We start from the raw sequence: 23,314 nt of genomic DNA on the forward strand, positions 1-23,314 counted from the left end.
CTTTCATTTTCGATTTTTAATTCACGTAGTCCGGGAACTTTCCGGACAAACTGTGTATATTAGTTTCAACGTAGTGCGAATATATTATTCCTCTTCTCGAATTAATGATTTAACGACTTCCAGATTTTGTAAATTAATACATACGTGATTAATCGTAAAATGGATTTCAAACGATGTTTATTTGGACACAAATATGATAGCGCGTTTAAAGCTGTTTCGCGAGAACACTATCATTAGCAACAATAAAACACTTTTAATTGACATACACACGTACACACAAAAACACTTCCTTAAATATACTTTCTCCTTCTTTTTTCGCGAGAGAAAACATAACTCGCGCGGTGAAATTAATTGCGACGAGTTACTTCGTTCTGCAATTTTTTGTTAGTGCAAGAGCGAGCCGCAGTCAACATGCCGCTGCGTTCACGAAGAAGAACAGCGTTACGTCGCAAAGACGAAGGAGCCCGGACGCTCCCTAATGCACATCCGACGCCAACTTTGTTGTGTGCTTTACGACACACATACAAGGCACGACGATTGTATGACGGAAAGATTACGCGTTTAAGAACAAAAACTTTGGAGGAGAAAGTAGCTAAAAAAATATATTTATTCTTTTGTGTGTTTTGTTTTTATTTTTTTATTATCAACATTAAGTAACAATAAATTCTTTGCTTCTTTGTCACAGAAAAAGATTCGGATTTTAAATCCGAAAATAAAAGTTCGTCGCTCGTCTTTCTCAGCGACAAATGAGACATACCGCGCTTCCGCACGTGCTACGTGATGCGCGCACTTATTTACACAGAGACGAGACGCAAGTATCTCTGCTGTGTCATGTATGCGGCAGTTCTCGTATTCGCGCCGGTCGGCGGTACCGTTACCGGTTGCAGACTGCAGCCGCGCCTCGACAATCGCGGATTAACGTTGTGTGTCGAGCGCGAATAGGAAGACGGAAGCACGCTGCGATTTCTCTCGCAAATTGCACTTGCCCTGTCATTCGAGAAAGAGAGAGAGAGAGAGAGAGAGAGAGAGAGAAAATGTGTGTGTGTGTGTGTTGCTTCATCCACTCAAAAATTAGCTCCAAAGTGAAATGTCGGAAATTCGAACAAATATTCTGTTAATATTCTACGTCGTTTTCTTCTTCTCCACTCGTCGGAGACGCTTTTTCTGATCGCGACGTTTTTATTCTCGCTGTCAGACACGGCGAAAGTGAAACACACGCAAGTGGCTTATTCGGCCGTCGCGGAACAATTTCCAATGCCCGAAGAACGCGTTTCGATGTTTCTTTCCGACTTTTACACGTAAAAGTCGTACAATTTCCGAGTCGACAGAATAAGTGCTCTCGAATGGAAGAGAGTTTCTTTCGTGACGGCGACGTCGAAAAAGCCGTCGAATTTCTATTTGTAACCTCGCAAGTTTGAGATTGCGAGCGATCGCGTTTCAACGCTTTTTTAGACAATCCTTTCTTCGTTTACGTCTCACTTCACTCTCTCGTCCTCTCGATTACGACTCGACGGCAATCCGGCGATTGAGCCAAGGAATTGTGTCGCCGAACGGGAAGATAAACTGCGCCAGCTAAGTGCCGCTGCGTGTTTCACATTTAAAATCACCTTTTGAGGAAAAATCACGCTTTTTTTTATCGCTCGATTGATATTACTTGCAAATTTGATGTTAAAAGTGGATTTGAAATTTTTGTTTCGCGAGATAGAAATGTATAGGTAAAAATAAAATTCAGGCAGCGGGAAAGAAAATTAATTGCCGGGCTTAATATTACCCTCCCTTTAGGAAGAGAAGATTCCGAGTCGAACAATCAACGAATTGATAAATCACGGGGACGACGCCGCTACTTTTAGGTAACTTGCCAAAGCGCGTTGCGCCGCGGATAATCGTCGCAAGAAAGCGAGGCGGTCTGAGAAGAAAATACCGAGAGCGCATGCATGATTCTTAAGTGCTCCGTAATAGACTTTTGGGAACCGGGCGCTTTTAGAATTTCAGCGAGAGTGATTCACCCACTCCCCCATTCCACGCGAGAATGCGTACAAGAGGGTCAACGAGATTTCGCCGCGCTTCCATACGGATGCAGCTGTCGCGCGCGCGCGCGTGCGTGTACACATGCGAGCGACGCTTATACCGGGTGTTTTCTCGAAACAATTCAATCAAGACCTTTTGGATTTTGAAGTGAAACGGTTTCAAATTATAGATTAGTAGTATTTTATTACAATTATTTAAGGGACGCGCGCAGCTCCGATTGCTCTCGTGACGTCCACGCGGTGTCAAGGTCCGTCGGCTCTTTAGAAGAGATTAGAAACTTTCAGCCGACATTTGTTTTTCAGCTTTTTTTATCCTTTGGTAGAAGTTTCCATTGCGCGATAAAAATTATTTTAACCACGTGCGCGAGAGACTCAATTTGATACTTGTTGAAGATTGCGTGGAAAATTCGTCGATGATCGACATCTAGTATCGATAACGTTTCTCTCACGCACCATATACACCGGTGCGGGGTAGGACTTCCTGGTTCTCGGAGCAGCGTTCGTGCGCACGCGTTCGCAAATATTACGGGCGCGAACACACACGCCGCTTACGCACGCGCTATTCGCGCACCCGCCGCCGCGTTGTTTTGCGTGCGAGCCGAGAAAGATCAAAGTCATCCGTGCTAGATATTTCATCGCGGACGTCTGAGCGGCTGCCAAGAGTTCCAAATGCAGCAGCGGTCCGGGAGAATTTGCGAGCGGAAGTGCCGGCAAAAACACTGTCGCCGGGTGGATCCGCATCGCAGCAGCGAGGTTGCGACGCGGCTCCGCGTAACACGACGATGTGTTATTCATTGTTGCGTTGTTATTGTTATCTAATCGTGTGAAAACCTCGTTGCGTGATACTTCCTCGTGCAAAAAATGATGGGGAAATGTTTAAAAAAAAAATTGAAAAGTGTTAAAATCAGTAAGAAACGTATTTTTACGCAGAAACCAACGAGCAAATCGCGACACTTTGTTACGCGAAAGCTAATTTAACTGTGACGATAATTTATTCTTGTTTGTTTTGTTTTTTTAGGGCTTCCAGCGGCCGCGGATCCGACTTGCCCCTCAGCGCGGATCTGGCACTTGACAAGCCTCGTCCTATACCGTCTCCAAGGTAAGAATTTACTGTTTTAAAATAACACGTTCAATTATTGAAAAAAAAAGAGGAAATGTTGCAATGTGACGATCAAACGTTTGAAACGGACTATCAAGCGCCACCGTAAACGAATGTTGCCAATCGCGGTTGTTTCGACATTACGCAACAACGTAGAGCAAGTAGCAACGTCAATTATAACATCCTTTATTATTTTAACGCAACCCCGGCCTTTAAACGGGGTCTTCGGCCTCATCAGGGGGCGACGTAACCGTCGCGTTCGGGCGAAGCGTGACGGAGGCGCGAAAGCGTCTTCGTTACACAACGCATTTGCGTACACGTGCAGAGAGAAAGAGAGAGAGAGAGAAAAAAGAACTTTAAAGGCTAGAAGTTTAAACTTAAACGATTCGTGAAATAATCGTCGAAAGTGGAGCGGTTTCCTGCTCTGTAATCCTGTCGCGCGCGATGCCGCTCCTCGGCAAGATTATTGACATTGATACGCAAATGCATCTGTCCGTACAATATCGGTCACCGCGTCTGCACTCGATGTCGCGCGCGCTCTCGGAGAAAGAGAGAGGAGAGAGAGAGAGAGGAAAAAAAGCAAGAAAAACAAAGAGAGAATATTCGAGCAAGTCGCCTTTGTTAAAGCGCTTTAAGTCGGTCACTCTTTTCCGCTTGCACAATGACATGCTATCGCGCTAGAATGCACGCGTGTCGATCGCAGACCATGTACACGTTGCCTGCGCGTTGTCCGCGCGAATTAATTGCGAAATGTAAAATGGGAGTAAAAACAAAGATCGGTTTTTTTCCCGCGTTTTTTTATTTAAAAGAGACAACAATTGAGACACTGAATTGGAAATGTGCAAACGTTCGAGCGCAGTGTTTTTTTTTTTTTATTTACCGATAGTCGTCGTTAAATATTGGTTAAATTTTTACAACACGCGACCTACTGTTGGTTAAGGTGGTGTGTAGTGAGATGACGCTTTTTTACCCTCTGTTGCAGACAAATCCATCCCCTGTACGGTGAAAAAGCAGGTCTGTTAGGCTACTGCGATACCGTCGGTAACACAGAGAATTTTCCACCAGCCCCCAACATCGTCGTTGAGGGTGGTAGAATCGAGTTCGTGCGCCCCTCGCAAGATGGCACACCGACAACCCGGAAGAACACCATGTCCCGAGCCTCGCAAACCTTCAACGAGCAGCCAGAGAAGTCCGATCCCGCCAAGGTAAGATGTGCGAGACACACACTGCTCTCTAGATGTATATTTACATAAATGCATTAGAGTGTGTAGGTAATTTTATTTTTTATTGTTCACTAGTAAATTAAACAATCATATCATAGAAACAACACAATATGAAGATGAGACTGCTAAACTTTTTTTCGTATTACCGTACATTCATGATTCACTATAATTTAAAGTTCAACCACATCAAAGTTAACAATGAAATCATTAAACCATCGTATCAATTTAAATCGGTTGTCCAAATTCATAAAAACACACAAAGATTTTGTTCCAATTAACAATCAAAGAAATGTAGTTTATCATTGTGAATCTTCACATGTTGGACAAACTAAGCGTCAACTCAAAACTAGAATAAAAGAACACATGCATTATATTAGGACTGGACAAATTGAGACATCGGTGATTGCTAAACATTGTATTGAGACTGGACATAATTTTGATTGGAAGACAGGTAAGGTATTAGATAAGGAAAAAACTATTATAAACGACAGACTTCGGAAATGCTATTTATAAAGAAACAGGAGAGGGGGTTGAATTTGATGAGAGACACAGAGTTTTTGCACGATATATATATCCCAGTACTTGATAAAGTTAAATGTAGAGGGCTTTGTGTCGATCGTTGATTTTGACTTAATGCTCTCAGAACTAGTGTCAATTTGTACTTTGTTCAAGCATGACGTGTAATTGATACTCGAATTTGTACAATTTTCTATAGTTTTTTATTGAGTTTGTTGACATACTTAATGGTTTTTTCTTTTTAAATAAGGTATGACATTATAAATTATGTTAAATATTTGGTAATTCTTTTGTGAATTTTACTGATTGTAATTTATGTTAATAGAATCGATTGATAAGGACTTAAAAATAAAGTCGAAACGTTTCGAAACATGAATGTTGTATTATTCAATGCACAACATCCTGCATCTAGGCTCTACATAGCCAAGAATTTTAACAGATACTTTAATTTTATTTTATTGCAAGACTTCTTTTGGATTTTTTTTTATCTCATCGAGTGATCCAATTAACGCGCGAGACTCGCGACTAATTACGACTCCTCGAGTTCCAACGAGATTTGTCAGCGGTGATTTTCACCTTCTGACACGTGAGATCTGATTGGATCTATCTGGTCGACCCTCAAGAAGGTCCTTCTCGAATTTGTGTTCGCGATTTCGTGTCATTCCACACACGGTCCGAGCGCGCACAAACTCTCGCGCGGCGGCCTCTCCACCCTTTATACCTTTCATATTATTCATTCGACGTAATTGATTTCGTCGACAGAGGGACGACGAAGGATTTCCATAGTAAATTGGATCATGCTCTTTCTCTTTCTTTCTCTTTCTCTCGTCGTCGTTAGAACGAAAATAGAGAGAGAGAGAGAGAAAAAGAAGAAGAATAGTCGCTGCACGCGCCAATACGGCGATTACTCCGAAATTAACGTTGTTTTGCACGCTGCGTTAAGTCGTTGACGAAGGACGGATGAGTCCTAACGAGTTAATGAAATTCATTTGACCCTCCTCTCTTCGAGGACGGAGCGGACGCATTTTATAAAGCGCGCGGCAGATATTAAACTCCTTCGTGATGTCATCATCGCGCGCAATCACATTTGCATATGTTTAATCAACGTCCTTCACAACGTCCTTTCTTCCCCACCTTTGTTCTTCACCCCCCATTATGGGAATTATTATTACAGCCCCTCAATGAGAATATAACGAACGCTCTCTCTTTCTCTTTCTCGTTTGTCATTAGTTATTGCTGTAAACGTACTCGTCGTCGTCGTTGTCGTCGTCTACGCGCGAACTCGTTGCGTCAGCTTTATCGCCGCGACTTATTAAGTGCGGTGCACCATAACGTTTTCCGACGGGCGCACAAAAGCACGCGCGTTATTCATTCGGACAGCCGTGGAAAGTTTCCGACAATGCCCGGCGGCGGCGGCACGGCGCGGCGCGAGATCTTGAGAGAGTGCTCGCCGAAAGAAATTGCGCGAGCGATCAGTTATTACGTTCGTTTCGCATTTTCCAACGAGGGAAGCGAACTGGAGGAGTTTTTTTTTTTTAGAAGCGCACCAATTTTTTTCCCTACGTATATGATATTTTTTGTAGCCAACCCGGGTTTGTTGAAAATTCCGCGAGGAACAGGTGCTGTTTCGTTTTATTCATTCGCGCAGCGGTTCTTTTCTTTTTTTTTTTTTTTGTTTATGTTTATTTAAATTTACGAGAGCGGCGTCGGGATTTTTTTTTGAATACAGATTTACGGCGGCATCTCGCCGCCTTTGATATAATAATATTTTCATCGCTTGAGCGCGAAGATATTCGCTCTCTTGATTTGCATCACAATGACGTTCGGAAATGACGGGAACGGGAACACCGGAAAAGTGATAAATGTATTAAAAAAAAAAAAACAGTCCCCATTTTTTTCGTGCGTCAAGCAAGAGAGAGAGAGAGAGGTTTGCCCATGTCGAGTTAATATGCTAATTGCCGCGTTCAAAGAGCGGAACTAATTGAATTAAGCTATGCAAAAAGTTTTCGCCTCGAAATTAGCATGAATTAGAGAAGCCGCACCACCAGTCATCTCTCTCTCTTTCTCTCTCTCTCTCTCTCTCTCTTGTCTTATCACAGCGAACAGCTATTATTCAGAAACGTACAACCACCGTGTACAAAGGAGGAGACTCGCGCGGAAGTTTATTCCAAGTCGTAAAAATAACCGTCTTCCTTCTCACCTTTGGCGCAAAAATAGCACGCATAGCGGGAGACGTAGTTTCGCGAATAAACCGAGATCTTTTACACGCGCGTGCGAAGTTTCGGGTATTAATTTAACCGAGATCTATTTTTGATGGAGAAGACGAATGTCAAGGATTATCTTCTTGAAAAATTGTATCTTCGGTCTTTCTTCTTTCGTACAGTCACACGATGCGTCTCTTTTTTTTCCTGTCTTTTTGTCCCATAATGCGAATGACAAACACCACGTCGGGGTCTGTCTTATCCGACGGATAAACGAAAACGTATATCATTCCAATGCATTACTTCGACGCAATACACTCGCGCGCACACACTAGATCGGCAAGAGAGAGCTGCTACATGTGCATGTATGTGTGTGTACTGTTCTTCTCCCGCAAGGATGGACGCGCGCGAGGTTGGCAGGTCGAATCGGCACGACGACGCGACGCGGCGTCCCGTGAAACGAGAGGGACACGTCGCGGGACACACGATATGCGATTCGGTGCGTCGAAATACACACGTGTATATTTCTCTTTCTCTCTTTCCCTGTGGAAAACGCGCGATTTTCCCATTGTGACGGACAGTCCCATATTGTATCCGCCGCAGACACGCGTTTTGAACGACAGCTGCAATAGTGCAGGCGTCGTCGTCGTCGTCGATGCGGGCGAGAACCGGCGGGCGGCTCATTTCGAATCCGACAAACGAACGTGCCGAATAAAGGCCGGAACCGACGAGAGGCATCGGCCCGAGACTACCGCACAGGGCCGCATCGAGGAAACAAGTTACAATTTCTGCATTTTGTTTTATTATTTATTATTATTATTATTTTTTTTTTTTTGATCAAGGATAGAAACAAGTTTTTCGAAGAGAGAAAAGTTTTTTATTAAGGTTTCTATTTCGCTATACGAAATTTGTATATTTGCAAAATTTTAATTAAAATCGTAATTAAAATTATTTACGCGCGTTTTTTTGTTTTTACGGAGAGATTACTCAACCGCGACTGGTACCTAGCGCGAAATAGAAGTTGCAATATCTGATATAAAAAATCAAAAAAGAAAGTTAACTCGCGCGTTGATGCGCGTTACGTCAGAGACGTCTCGGTGAAAATCGAGCGACTACCTCGCTGCAACTGCTCACACACGCTCGCGCGTGGCGTCGTCGCTTGGTTTTATCGTGTTGCGGGCATTGCTATTGTTTCGTCATACTGCGCGCATCGCGCGATCATCGTTGTAAAATACGACGCCGTTTCGACACTGTGCGCGATCGGGCGTGCGACAGGCCGTAGGGATGAATTAGCCCTCTTGACACTCGAGATTTTATTAACTCGTTGAGTTACCGCCAATTTCGTGTCCGACACTACTTGCGCGGTGCAAACGGCTCCCGCGCATGTAACAAAGTAACAATCGCACCTTTTTTTCGCGTTCCGCGAGAAGAGAAATTTAATATCGAACATACGCACGCACACAGGGAGATAAAAAAAAAAAAAAGACAAAGAGAGAGATGGGCTTCGGAATGAGAGGCAAAACCTTATCGGTTCGCCTTCCAATTAGCGCACGTGCGAGGATCTTCGATTAATTAAAGTACGACGCGAGGAATGAGAGTACGTATACGCGGGCCGTTTCTTCGCGCTACTGGCTGAAGGCCATTGTCCCCGTTAATTAGTGCACGACGCACGTACATAATTGCCATGAGTTTATTCGCGACTAATTATAAACCTCTAATTAGCTATACGCTAGCGCGGAATCTAACCCTCTCTCCCGGCAGCGGGGGGCGGTGTAATCGCCCGTGATTTCCCGACGAGTGACATTTTATTGCAGGTAATGGCACTCGTAAGTGAAATCGACACGCACGTCAGTTTTCTTAGGACTTTCCAATAAATGATTCGAAAAGTAAACACGTTAGAAGGAAATTTCTCTTGCATAAAACACTGATCTATTTTTATTTACATTTGATTTATTTACATTCCTATATCAGAAAAGCGTGTGTAAATAATCACAATCGATTCTGTCGATCTTGATTGTTGCCGCTTTTATTTATTATGACGCTGATTGGACATTTCTCGGATGTGACTAAAGTACAGTCACGTGACTTTAGTCATGTGTTGTTTTTCCACTTCTTCTCTCACTTTTTTAAAATTTTGATTTTTATTCGTTATTTCTAACATATCTCTAATGTGAATTACATGGTTTGTACAAGACGTATATACTAAGTGTCATTGCGGTTGACAGATTGTGTTTACACTACACGTTAAAATAAAAACAATAATAGCGTGCGTGTAGCGCGCGCTTGTGTTGTGCTAGTACTATAAACATTTTTGAAATTACCACTAGTGGAATTCTCGAGGTGTCGCGCGCGAGATCTCTCTTTTGTCTTCGATTCTCGCAACGAAACGTCCTTCGATTAATGTTCTCCGCCACAGGATTCAGGCGAGAAGTTTCCGCACAAGCTTCTTCGCGCTTCTAACAAATACTAATGACAAACGAACAGAAGAGCGTGCTCAAGGACACGCTGAAATATCAGCTTTAAGATGGACATTTTACACGGCTGTCGCATCGGTGCGTGCGAGAACTCGCGTAGCCGGCCAGTTGCCCGGTCGTGACGCATAGTTTTGCTGTGCACTGGTGTTTGTAACTCTCTTAACCAACCGCTGGATCCGCGACTCGCGAAACAATCTCCGGACAACATCAAACTGTTGCTGCGGAGATCCTTCGATAATTTATTCGCGCGGCTTTTTTTTGTTCGCGCGTGTAACCCCGACGCCTCTGTTGAAAATTCGTAATAAATTACTTGAAAACAATTTGTTATTTTCGAAAAGATTAAAGTCTGGGCTAGTAGAAAATTTATACTGTTTTTTTCTCGTTGTTATTACTATTTATTAAAATACTTAACATTTTACAAAGAAATCTCGTATCTCTCTCACGAGTTAAATGAAATGTGGAAAATATGGGAAACATGCGCGCCACAATACGAGCTCGTACGGCGGACTACGGTCGACCTTCTCGAGAAGCCGGCTTGTGTGTTCGCTTTATTGCAACTTAATTTTGACGTCACACATAATACGCGCGCGGCGCAACTCCGCGAGAAGTTGCGGACCTCGATAGGAATCAATGTAAAGTAATGAGCGTAACTGCACACAAGAAATAATCAGATCGTTTATGAAAGCGTGGAAATAAAAAAATAAAAAAAAACGATTCCGTACGAATGAATCTACCAGCGTGTAACGGACGGAGACTAGAAATAGTAACGTTCGCATGAATTTTGTATGAATGTTGTTCCACGTTGTATAAACGCGTTCTTTTCTCGATATACACAGGATACAGTTACCGCGCTTACTGTAAATGATCGCACGCACCGTGCAATTTTAATTGCGCTGCTTGATGCTGTAGCGTTTACCGATCCGAGTGTCCGTTCGATCTGTTTTTACGGTTCGAAAAACAGATTTCGCATCGTCCGCGGTGTTTAACCGGATTTATTTTTCTTTTTTTTTTTTTTGTATTTTATTTTATCCTCCCTTTCCCTGTTAATGATATAGACACGCGGCGCGTGTTATCATCAGATTTGGTAAACAGAGTAGCCGGGGGAAGAGGATTTTACAATTAAATCGCGGAAGCAGACGCGATTACTGACGTTAATCGGCTAGCACGCAGTCGAAACGATCGATTAAAAACAACAACGCGGAGAATTATCTCCAATTATTTCGGTCTGGTCAAAATAACAACGTTATGTGCGCCGCAGCGAATTTTACGGCGTAACACCGCGCGCATATTTTGTATTTCTCTTGTTACATAAGGGAATTTGATGGTATCAGAAATTAATGCATGAAATCTCTTCCATAAAAATCGTGTCATTTGTGTACAAGAACGTACACGTCCTATAAATAAATATTACGCAAGTACACAGTGCGTCACTGAATCGCGGAATAGGCGCGGGGATCGGAGAGCAAGCGGGCCGTACGATTCGTATGGCGCTTGTTGGCGAGCAACCGCCCCGCTTGCTCTCCGATACCACGTCTATTCCGCGATTCAATGACGCGCTGTGTACATCTTGTGGTTTGCGCGGAGCTTTTTGTGAAACGTGTTAGACACGGGAAAGAAAGAGAGAAAGAGAAAGAGATTATCTATTAATAGACAGATCTTCAGATATCCGAGCGTTTTTGATTTATTTCGCAGCGTGTGTGCGACCGGCAGTCGTTAATTAGCTCGTTTAATCTCGCTTTCTGGAAAACCGGTGGTGCAGCGGAAGCGCAGCGGAAACGGTCGATTGCGCGAAGAAGCGCCCGGTTCTATCTCGGAATCGATACGGCCCTGAAGAGAGGGTTCAAGACGTATGCAGCCGATTGTGAGAGAGCAATTGCCTCGGGTTGCACAGGTGGTCGGCTAATAATAGCTCGTGTGTGTATGTGTGTGCGTGTGTGTGCGTACGCATAAGCTAAATACATAAGTACGTTCTAGCTTAGCGCTATCGTGTCTACGGAAGGCGCGTGAACAACGTTTCGCTTTGTTCAACGGATGTTAATGCGTGGAATTAACGATGCGAGCGCAGCCTAGAAGTTCTCAATAGCAATCCACGCACACAAACACTAGTTACAATTAGTTCAAATGACTCGAGTCATTATAGTCTCATTATAGTTTATTATAGTTATTACGGTCTATTGTAAGATGCGTGAGAGAAGAAAGGGAGATTTGAATTTTTTTCTTCGGATTTGTTTTGTTACAGTTAAAAATAAAAATTAAATTAAATGAGGTGGAAAATGCAATGCTCGAAAAAAGAGAGGTCACAAAACGTTGTTTCTCGAACGTACTCCCGTTCCTCGCGATTGCGAGGCGGAATGCGTTTCGGTCACTTTGACGCTTGCTCGAATGTATAATAACGATCGCGTATACAGTAGTTTGGCAGGAACAAACGTAATTACTCGACGCTTTGAGGTTCCCAAACCCTTTGCCGCGATATTAGCGGGATCGTAAAGCTCGAATTGAAAGTCCCGTTTATATTCTAAGCCATTTTCGTTCGCCGCGCGTTTATTCGCGCGACCGAAATGTAATGGAGAAGGTGGTTTTCGCCTCGTCGTCGGTCGAATCGAAAATTCCCGTCGCGAGAACAAAGTGCGAGAGATTATTGACGCATTGGAGTGTACTTGTAGCGCTTTGCGTAATGCAATAGATACGAAAAATTTCTGTTCGCAACGCAAACGAGTAAACACGCACACGTTAAATTTAATATTCTGAGATATTTATAGAAGACTAATCACAAACCTCGCGGATTAAATGCGGAGGAATTTGCGGTTGAAAACATTCTCTCCGCGAGAACGACACATCGCGCGCGCAGGAAGTTTAAGAACCTGTTGCGGACCGCACTTGTATTTTCAGAGAAGTTCTTGAGTTACTGCGTGCCGATCGTAATCGATCGGCGGCGGCGGCGGCGACTCGATCATTCATTTCCTCGCGACCACTTTGCGATGCAAACGAGAAACGTTCGCGTTTTGATAATGACGCTTTAATTGAATTACAAAATTTGAAATGCGTAAATGAAATATATTCGAGTTTTGAAATATATACACAAATTGACAAATGATGTGGTGGTCGGCGAACCGAGAAAATTTTGCAAACGATCGCGGCGTGCAAATGTACGTTTCTCTCGCGTGTAGTGTCAATTCGCGCGTCTCTAAATATTTTAACGCGCAACAATATCGCGCAATGTCACGCAATATTTCGACTTGTCACACAATAATAATTTTGCCTCGCGACTAAAGCGCAATATCTCATTTTCCCTGGTGTAATCCTAATTGAAATATGTACACGCGTGAAGGATGCAAAAACGGGGCGAGGACGCGCAATACGTCGCGTAAAGGTGAATTGTCTCTACCGTCGAGCGCATATTTTCTCGTTACGCGCATTTCTACTCCGGTGACGCGTATAGAAAAAGCAGCAGATGCGTCCGTTGATTCCGGACGGACCTACTACTAGTCCCCCCGGGTTGTCGTTTCCGCGTCGTCCTTCAGGAAACCTCGCGATAGGGACCGCGGTGTGTGTAATTATTTGCTAATTAATATTTATGGAGACACGAATAGGCTTTCTCGCGCGCCGCGATCGTTAATCGTGAAGTTGCCAATTTTTTAATAACAAGATTTAATATTGTTAATAACGAAAAACATTGGAATATTTGACTTTGTCTTGAAAATTCTCTTCTCGACGGTGTAATATTAGGTTTTATATTGAGTTTCGCGTTTACTTTCGAACATGCGCTTGTGTGCAACGGACGGGTTTCGGCATAAAGTTAGTAGCTTTGAAAGATAAACACACCGCTAAATACACATTCACACACACACACATTTCTCTCTCAGAGAAACGGATTTACAAAGCAGCCTTGGCGAAAGTAGCTGCAAAAACCGCGGTATCGATAAATGAGAGTACGAGCGTCGACAAGTATACGCCTCGGGGGAGGGAAGCGATCTTAATTACCGGTCTCTCGCTTTATCACGATCGTTCGCTATCGCACGACCACCTCTACGCGCGCAGAGCGTTCCCGTAGAAGTTCCTATTTTTCGAGACGACGCGGTTTACGTCTAAGCAAAGCCCCGCGGTCGTCACGGCAACACGCTACTCTCAAAACACAACGTCTTTGATCTTTCTCCCTTCTTTTTTCTCCCGTTGCTTGTCTCTTAAAAGGAAGATTAATCTCGATCGCGCGCACTCTCGAAACAGGAAATATAATAGTTTGCGACCTGTTCACACGCGCGCGACGACACTCTTTCTCTCTCTCTCTCTTTCTCTCTGTTCGGCTCCTCGCGCTATCGATGTTCCTGACGGGAAAGGGATTTCAACGGTGGAGGCAGAGGGTGAAAAGTGCAGTCGCAGCAGAGATGCATCAGCTGCTACGGGAGGCGTTTTGTGCGTCGCGATGTCGGGCGCGGCGCGCCACACAAGAAGCGAAAGAGAAAAGAACGTTATCGAACGTCGTTGCTTGCCGTCATGTCGACGACAACATTTCTCCTCCCTCTTTTCGCACGCTTCTCCTTTCGTCCTTATTCTCGTTGTCGCTCTCTCTGGACTTTCGACCGCGTCGCTTCCTTCGCTCCTCCGTCGTTCGGGGCCCAGTCACGCGCGACCGTTGAGATAAGGCTCGCGCCTATCGTCTCCGACGACAAGGTCGAACAATGCTGCCGCGCGTCCGCGTCACGAAAACCGAAGGGAGAGAGAGAAGATTTCATCTTGGGGGAATATAAGATCGCGCCGCGTGTGTGCGCGGCGTCGTGCTAATAGCGCGTTTTCACGAACGTAACACACGATTGCGTTCCGGCAAGTGTTGGTACAACGTTTGTGTAAAAAATGCGATTTACGCAAGTAGATGTGTGTATGTATATCGGAACGATATCGCGACGATGTGTCGTTACACTACGATCGACACCGCATTAACAATAGGAGGTTTCGTCTAAATGGGAGCCTTTTATTCGGACACGTGTACGACGTGACGGGCTTACTCGCCGCACAACGGCGCGATAAATTCGCGTCAATCGTCGAGAACAGTTTGCACACTCGGCATCGCCGATAACGGCGCGGTGTGATTGACACAACCGGGTGGAGAGAGCACACAGGTGGAGCGCCGACCGGCGGATGAGTTATCGATTTCGCTCTCGATTGTACCCAATCCCTCTCCGCTATATCGGACGGTCGGTTTTGTGTTGCTGGCCACCCTCTAAATTCCCCGCTCACCATCATCCTCCCCCTTCGTACCCCGACGTCGTCTCGTTCTACACCACGAAAACCGCGTTTACCATAATACCGCTGCCACCACCGCCGCCGCGGCGAGTATATTTCCTAATGAATTTCCTGGCGACGATTGGCAGTCAGCCGCGGCAGATGGTATGCATCGATATATATCGCGTGGAAAAAAAAGAACGAAAAAATAGCACCCCTCGCAAAATTAGCTTCGGCTGTCCGCGACACACAGGGGTGTCGAATGTACTTCGACAGCGGCGGCTTTTAATTTCGCGGCTGCGATTTTTTATTATAATTACGCGCACAGGTGGTGCACTTTAATTAGAGGGAATACCGGTCAAAAATACGAATGTTTGTACGATTTTACATTTAAAAAAAAAATAAGTGCTCGTAAATAAAAAAACACACGTGTGATTTTTATTACTTTTGTTTTTGTGAGAAAAAAATTTTTTCCGCGCTGTTTTATAAATGAAATTTCAATTTTTTTCTATTTTCTTTCTTCTTTTCGGAAACCAACGAGCCGATTTGTCAAGGGATAAATTTGCGTCGCCGACCGAGTCATTAAAGAAGATTAATCGCATCCGCGGGAGATTAATCACGAATTATACTTCGATTAGGCAACGCTCGTCTTGTTAATAATCCCGGAGTAGGAAAATGCGCCGCTGGCGTGTCATGCGATAATCAGTTCAATTGAAATAGCCGGGAGATTAATGACTGCGAACTTAAACGCGCCAACTTCCGGCAGGACAGATTAGAGATGGACTTTCTAGTCACTTTACGTAGATACATATATATATATATATATATATACAGGGTGAAAGGGAACCATTTAACTTGGCACAACGAAATATCGCGAGAACTATGCATTTTCCAAAAAAAATAATTCAGACAAAATTTGCTTGGTTTTGAGGGAGAAACAAAATGGCGTCACTGATTTTTCAGTTAGTGGACGTTTTCAAGGTCATTTCAAGATCAACTTGTTTTTTGTTTTTAATAGAAATCTTTATTTTTCTTTACATCTAATTGTTCTATGTAAAAAAAAAACAAACAATTTTTGTCTGAATCATTTTTTCATCCGACCTCCATAGTCCAAGATAAAAAAAGGGTTGCTTGTTTTATTACAACATTTTTGTGTGTATCGAAGCAAAGAAATGAAAACCTAACCGCGCATCGGGCCGTTTGATGTTTCGCGTCGGGTAGTATGTTTGTTAAATGGCACGGTTTGCGCACGGGCGTTCGCTTCATTACTTCGCTTAAACCTTCTCCGTCAAATTTCGGACGGACAGGATGAAGGATTATCGTCGCGGCAAACCCCGGGAGCTGACAACAAGATGGAACGACGTCCGAAACACATCTCTCTCTCTCTCTCTCTCTCTCTATCTCTCTCACCCTCGAACAAACAAGCAGATTTCGTGATCAGACACTGTGACTCAACGATTTCGTACACACAATCGTGAAAGGACGCTCGGTTAGGTTAGAACAATAAAATCAGGCCTTCAATTCAACGTACATATAGCGGGGAGGGACACATTATCAACGATACTTCATTCTTGGGTCTTTCCGCACAGTAGGAATCAATCTCGAAATACTTGGCTTTGCTTGTGCGCGGCCGACAGTTTCAGCGCACCGGCGCAAAGTGGTTGCGATATTCCTCCCGAGCCGATTACGTAAATTCACAGTCGGGGGTTTTACATTAGAGCGACATTTCGAAGATTGCTCGACCCGCGCGGTTTCCAGAATTGCGCGCTCTCTCGTTTCCTCGTTGCCTCTTGCTCGCGATATGCGCGTAAAGTTGGCGGGTCCTCCCGGGCGATCATTAAAGGACTTTACGACGTCATAAAGTCCCAGATATTCGCCGACTAACCTTTTCTGAATGGCCCGCTATCTGCCCTCTCGCTCTCTCTCCCTCTTTTTGTCTCTCTCTTTCTCAAGAAGACAGACGCGTTACCTCCTCGTAAATGCTTGAAGAACCTGTCGCCCGCGTGCCTCCCGAGCGCGGAAATATGGCCGGCAACTTCGGGCAAGGTCAAAATCTTTTCGCTTCTCTGGTATATCTGCATGTTTATCGGTCGAGGAGGAGTTATCTTAATGTTCTCTATCGCAAACGTTACTTCGACATACAATATTACGCAAAAATAGAGCTTGAACTGGTTTTTTTTTTTTATAAAATTAAAAAGAACGAAAGGATTCGACACGTGAGAACACACTTGGTTAGGCTTTAATCCTCCGCGTCGGCAACGAGCTCGGTTTCCTACGACGCGGAAAAAAAGGGGGATGGGATATATACTTTTCTACGCCTGTATCGGGAGGAGGCCACCGGTAACATTATAGGGGTTCGGGAATGTAAACGGCCGCGGGTCGATCCTTTGTTCTGTTCGTGGCAGGATGCGTAAATAATGACCGGTATATACCGCACAGAGGAGAAGAAGAAGAAGAAGAACAACGGCGGAGCCTCGCCTTCTCTCGCGTCATGATTTATCGAGTCGTGAAAAATAGCTCGGTTGTCTTCTCGATATTCCACTGCGAAATGGAATATTGCTTTTTTTTTTATTATTATTGCGACATCGTGTTCGAGCACATTTTTATCGGGTTAAATTGAAACCTTCGTCGGTCGCGCGTGTGTTAATGCGAAACTAACAACAAGAATTTCGAAGAGTTTGCAGCAAGTCGATAACTGTAATCGGTATCTACGTACTGTGTGTGTGTGTGTGTGTGTTCTGCACTAGGTCCTCTCCTCGATTACTTTCGTACGCGATCAGAGTCCCAAGAGATCCTCGTTACGCGTTATAATATGCCGTTTTACCGAGAGCTCGTCGAAATGACGACGAGAGAGAGAGAGAGAGAAAGAGAGGATGAGAGGATTTCGTTAAGTCCGTGCGCGCGCGCGCGCGACGAGATGGGAGTCTCGGTTATCTTTTCCATTATGCGGAAGACCGAGCTTTATTCTTTTCACTCGAGCTTAGCGCGGAAAACGATTCTGTCACGTGTTCTTTTCCTGCTCCTCTTTTGTCCTTTATTATTTTTTGCGACGAACGAGAGAAAGTTAATCTAATCGCGATTACGTCGAATAATAGCAAACGATACACGTTTGACTGCGAGTAAGAAGCGTCGTCGTTGCGTCGTCGGTACGGGGAAACACAGTGTGAGATGACATAAAATTGTGAAAAATCGTTGAGAGGAAGAGAAAGCGCGCGCAAAAAAAAGTCTTCCGGGCGAATATTCGGACGATAATTCGCTCGCTCGTGGATTTTTTTTATAGCGTCCCGAATTTGCAGCGCCGAAAGTATCGTTAATTAAGCAGCGAGAGGGAAGGAGGGAGGACTCTTGAGTTTTTCTTTGTACGACTTACGAGAGAGATATCACTTTTTCAGTATCCTATCTCGGATTTCGGTCGTAATTTCTTTCCTCCTCCTTCTCTTCCCCCATTACGGTTTTATCGAGACGTGAGAGAGCGCCATCTTAATATCGCCGTATTATACAAATTACACGTAAATCTCAGGAGCGAGGAAAAACAAGAAACTGATGGCGAACGTTGATCCGCGATATCTTGAAACGTCCCGACTCGTTTCAACGTTCGCGAATGATTCGCGCTCGTTGCGCAGATCTATCAATAATCCGCTAATAACATCCATACGTGAAGCGTCTCTTTATTGCGCTCTATCTCTCTCTCTCTTTCTTTCTCTCTCATCTCGTTTTCTAAATATAACCACGACGCGTCGGTCGGTATCTCCCGCGCTAAGGCCACGGAGAAGTTCCTCACTACTAACCGTAAATCGGTCGTCCCGTCAGGTTGGTACAAGCGTGCGGTTACCGAACGGGAGGAGAGAGAGACGAGTTAATATTGGCGAGGGAAGGCAGAGAGTAACGGAGCGTGATGAGAAGACTCTTCGGAAATATTCCGCTCGCGGAGAAATTGCAGAAAATTCTCCGCGTGTAGAGCAGCAGGCGCCTCGCGCAGCGTGTTGGCTGCGGGAATAAGATTTCCGTTAAATTATGGAAACAAGCAGCCTGCAGTCGCGTTATCCACAGTCCGGTCTAGATTCACGGTAATTGAAGATGCCGCGTATTTGCAAGAGGGGAAAAAAAAGAACAACGAGCGACCGTCCGCTGCGTTGCGCCGGCAGCCTGCGAAGCTCGAAGAATCCACGTCCGTCGTCGCAACGCGACGAGCGACGATTTCGGGTAAATTCTCGTCCCGAGAGTTACGAGAGGCAATTTTACGCGTTCTCAATAATTTAACGTTTGTGGAAATAAAAGGCCTCTTTGCAGCCGTGTGTTAGAAAATGAATTTTTGCTTCATATTCCGCGCGCGCGCGAGACCGATCGTAGAATTTCATTAACATTGTAGCGGAAGTAGCGTAACACGACTAAAACGTAATCCGCGGCGTTCGAACCGCGGACAGGAATAAGTATGAATTTTTGCTCTACCGGCTCTTCGTTCTATGTAAGTAAGTATTCTGTCATCTCTCTCTCTCTTTCTCTTTCTCTCTCGTGCGCGCGCGATGATAATTTCTCGGCTTCTGCGCGCGCACAAGTCGTCCTGTAACTCACGCGAATAACCGCAAGCTATTTAACGCCGTTTCCTTTTACGGAAAACAATTAAGCGTGATATATCTCGCGAGGCACGCGGACTCGCATGAGTTCGTCCGGTTAAATATCGCACAAACGCGTTTTCACAAACGCGCGTGTGTGCGCGCATACGCATCGCTAGGCTCTTCAGCAGCGAGTCATTAATCGCGTTATGGACGCCGCCAAAGCCGAGGCTGTTGCAGAACCCGTGGCTCTCGCAAAGTCCTGCGTTCCTTTCTTCCTTTTCTCTTCTTTTATTTTCTTTTTTGTACTCTGCGACCTTCCTTTTTTTCTCGCGTTTGCGTTCTCTGAAAATTTTTCGGGCGCGACGCTTAATTCCACGCGGGTATTTAATTTCCGCGCGGAGACGCTTCCACGCCGCGAGAATTCCATTGAAAAACGCGCAAGGTCGACCGGTGGTTTTTAACCGCCGCGACTATCCGTGGGACAAAACTGGTCTTTCGCAATACACGAACCCTTTCGCGCTATCTGTTCATCTATCAATTTATCTATTTGTCTATCTATCTGGTTCTTATCTCGTCGAATATGAACGGTCGTACCGCGCGCGCGCAACCGCAGACTGAAGGAATGCCTAATGAGATACAGACGTCTCACGTCGAAGCAATCATTTCCACGGGGGACCGCTTGTGTAAGACCGCTCCGTTGGCGAGACGATCGCATAAAACAGAGAGAGAGAGAGAGAGAGAGAGAAGGAAGAAAAAAGAAAAGAGAGAGAAAGTACGCACACGGAGATGGAATCGTAATTCAGAGAGGCGAGCGGAAGTTCGCGCGCGTGGTCCAGCTCGAAAACTCGAGATTTGAATGTAAAGCGGTCGACCGAATGGCCGACGATCGAGCTTGACGTCGAATTAACTTTGTCTCTCGCTAAATCCCCGGATTCGCGAACGTGTTCGGCGGCGGTGGTCGCTCTTTTCTCCGGTACGTACACACACCCACGCGTACACATCCGTCATTTCGCCCGCCACGCGAACGATAATGTCCGGCGGTGGAAAGGGAGACGTTATAAATATGGAATTTTAAACTTCGCCCGCGCATACGCAAAACCGTCCGGCGAATATATACGAGAGAGCGTGTAGTTTGCTCTCGCATTTGTTTTTTCACTTTATTTATTTGTTTGAGTTATTTGTGTTATGGAATTGCCTGGCGGGGGCCAACGCGGGTCACAAATAAACGACGCGGCTCCTAAAATTTTGTATTTTCTTTGTCACATATGCGAAATAAAACAAATATATATATATAAACCTGCGAACAACGAGGAAGACAAATTTTTTTTCCCGTCGCTTCTTCGGTTCCAATCGATGCGAACTCGCCTCTTCCGAACTGAACGGACGAAATCAGTTCATGCGAAGGGGGGAGGGGAAGGGACGTTATTACGCGGATGGATTGCGAAAACGCCTCGTCCGCAGCTTTTTCTATGTTCTCCCGGCAAACCCCGCGCAATCTGCGAGCGCGCTCTCGTTTGTTGAATTTGCAGAAGAAACAAGAGAGAGTCGGGCGCCGGCCGATATTTGCAATCTCATCGCGATTCCGCGCGATGAGGCCGAGTGATTTTAGTACGGGGGCAATTATCCTAATGTATACGTCACGAAGCCGAGGATATTGCCGCGGAGAAGAAGTAGAGGCAAAACATCGCGCGAATTTAGCGTCGGAGGAAGCTCGGAGATTTTCTTCTTCGTATTGTTGCCGCGCGGTTGTAACGAAGGGGAGTGAGAAGTTGCGACCGTATAATTTTTTTTCTTTTTGTCGATCGTGAATAAAAACATTCTCTCTTAGGTAGTCTCTTCGCGAGCGACTATCCATTTGTCGACGTGGCTTTTTGCCCGCAATTACAATACCGCGACGTGTTCGATGATCGATCGGTCGAAGGGGATGATCGAAAGCACCGAGGCCGAAAATAATTCTGACGATGGATGGGAGAAAGAGAAGAAAATTCTCTGCGAGTCGAGTGTGGCGCGGTGCACATTTACGAGTAGTTCGCGGAACGTCTCTTATTCACTTGTCTTACGCGCATCGAGAGGATCGCGAATTACCTTGTCAAGCTCGCGACGAGAAAAGACCGGCTCTCAAAGAGAATATTTTTCAAGTGTTTAATTTCAAGTACATTCATTCTCGAGGAGCGCGCGCACATACACTTGTGTCTCTGTTACCGAACGTCGATGATTTTCCAATAACCGATCGCCAACTCCGCGTTCAGACGTATCATCTTCAGAGACCCGACTCTGGTTAATCTTCTAATAACCAATCTCGCTAATACTTAGTGGTCTATTATCCACTCGTCGGGAGCTCAAGTTTTGCCTCTCTCGGGAGGTCGAGAGATGTTCGGATCTCGCTGTGAGTTGAGTCTATGAGAGAGATTGTCGACAATTACGAGGCTGGTTATCCGGTACGGGATGAAGAGATCATCTGAGACTCGCATTGCCGGAGATGCGGTGCGCGCTAGAGGTTAGAAGCGAACGGAAGGAGAGAAAGACTCTGGTTGAGCCAGTCAGACAATTCGTTTTTCCGAGCGCGGAAGATGTGGAAGGAAAATGTGCGCAAGTGTGGAAGAAGGAAAAAAAGAAAGAGAACGAACGAACGAAGAAAGCAATACGAGAAGGGGAGAAGAAAAGGCGAAGACCGATGGGAGGAAAAGTGAACAAGAACGTTTCTCGTATCAAGATGATATTTTTATTCAGCAAAGAAAAGTTCTCTTTTCTTCAAGTTTCGCAGATGGTGCGCGTTAGCCGCACCGGCAGGCAGAGGTCGTAGCGAGCACAATTGCAAGGTCGCAACGAGTAACATCGTCGGTTACATCCTTCGTCTCCCCACGAGATTGTCGGTAATTTACGCGTTGCGTGGAACAAATAGTCGTCCTGGCGCGGAATAAGAACCAGCGCGAAGCACATCCAACCCCGCTGAAATAACGCTCACGGTCGGACATTATCGTCGTCGACCGCTATCCACTGCACGGACCACCACCTACCTACTCCGTCTACTCCTAAGCTTTCTCTCCTTTTCCGTCTCCGTCCGCCGTCTCTTTATCTCGGTGGAGTAGAGACCACCGCGTAATTTCACATTCGATCGGCCCTCAAGGACAAAAAGAGAGCAGCGAGATGGACACGTGTAGATCGCACGGAGCCGCGGAACACGCTTTCTTTGTAAGAGCTTCTCTTGAGGAAAATCTACGATACGGCGAGATACTCGTTTGGCTCGAGAACGGTCTTAACACGCAAATCGTTTTTTCTTTCCACGGTGTACATATATATCCCGCGCACACGAAACGAGAGAGGTGGATCGAAAATCGTGTCGCAGCTTCTCGTCATTTTTTTTCTTTTTTATTTATTCTTTGGATTAAAACAAAGAAAAAGATATTTTTTTTAAATTAAGTAATTTTACGTCAAACACGTATCCATTGCGTATTTCAAGCGTCGAACGTAAACGGAATTTTTAGGCAGGACTGAAATTCAATTACACCCTCTGTTTTTATCTAAATGGCGAAAGTCGAGCCCGCGTTACGAAACCAACGACCGTTTGACTTTTGTATCCACTTCGCGGGTGGAAAGGCGAATGGACCGAGATAACGAGAAGCTCGAGCACAGCGTGTGATTTACGTCTCTCGTGTGGCTGCACTCGATTATCAACGGAACAATCCTATCGCGGCGGTTTGCCCGTGATTCATCGTGCGCTTAGGTATCGAAGCCGCGCGCGCGCACGCGGGTCATCGGCTCGTGAGACTTCTCGAGGGTTGATTACACTGTTTTGCTTGCAACACGCCCGGCTTCTCTCAAGAGCGTAAATAGCTAGCGCACGCCCCTTCCACCCTTCTTCCCCGTAAATGCGCCGCATCTATCGCATACATATATTCGCGAATTATCGCTCCAACCGCACGTTTTTTTCCGAACCGGGATATTTCTCCGTTTTTCGGAACTTACGTAACGATATTTTAATAATGCGAAAATAACACACG

At 45.1% G+C, this 23,314-nt stretch overlaps 1 protein-coding gene across 5 annotated transcripts in view; it reads left to right on the forward strand.

The window, feature by feature from the left end:
- The window catches only part of LOC109858473, an 88,973-nt gene that overhangs the window by 23,651 nt on the left and 42,008 nt on the right, over window positions 1-23,314 (forward strand). For all 5 annotated transcript variants that reach the window (XM_020435755.1, XM_020435754.1, XM_020435757.1 and 2 more), the window contains 2 exons: window positions 3,046-3,126; window positions 4,109-4,331. In XM_020435755.1, coding sequence (XP_020291344.1) covers window positions 3,046-3,126; window positions 4,109-4,331 — 304 coding nt within the window. The remainder of the gene's footprint in view (window positions 1-3,045; window positions 3,127-4,108; window positions 4,332-23,314) is intronic.

This window comes from Pseudomyrmex gracilis, unplaced genomic scaffold (genome assembly GCF_002006095.1).
Source record: "Pseudomyrmex gracilis isolate BER0280 unplaced genomic scaffold, ASM200609v1 scaffold_206, whole genome shotgun sequence".
Lineage (NCBI taxonomy): Eukaryota > Metazoa > Arthropoda > Insecta > Hymenoptera > Formicidae > Pseudomyrmex > Pseudomyrmex gracilis.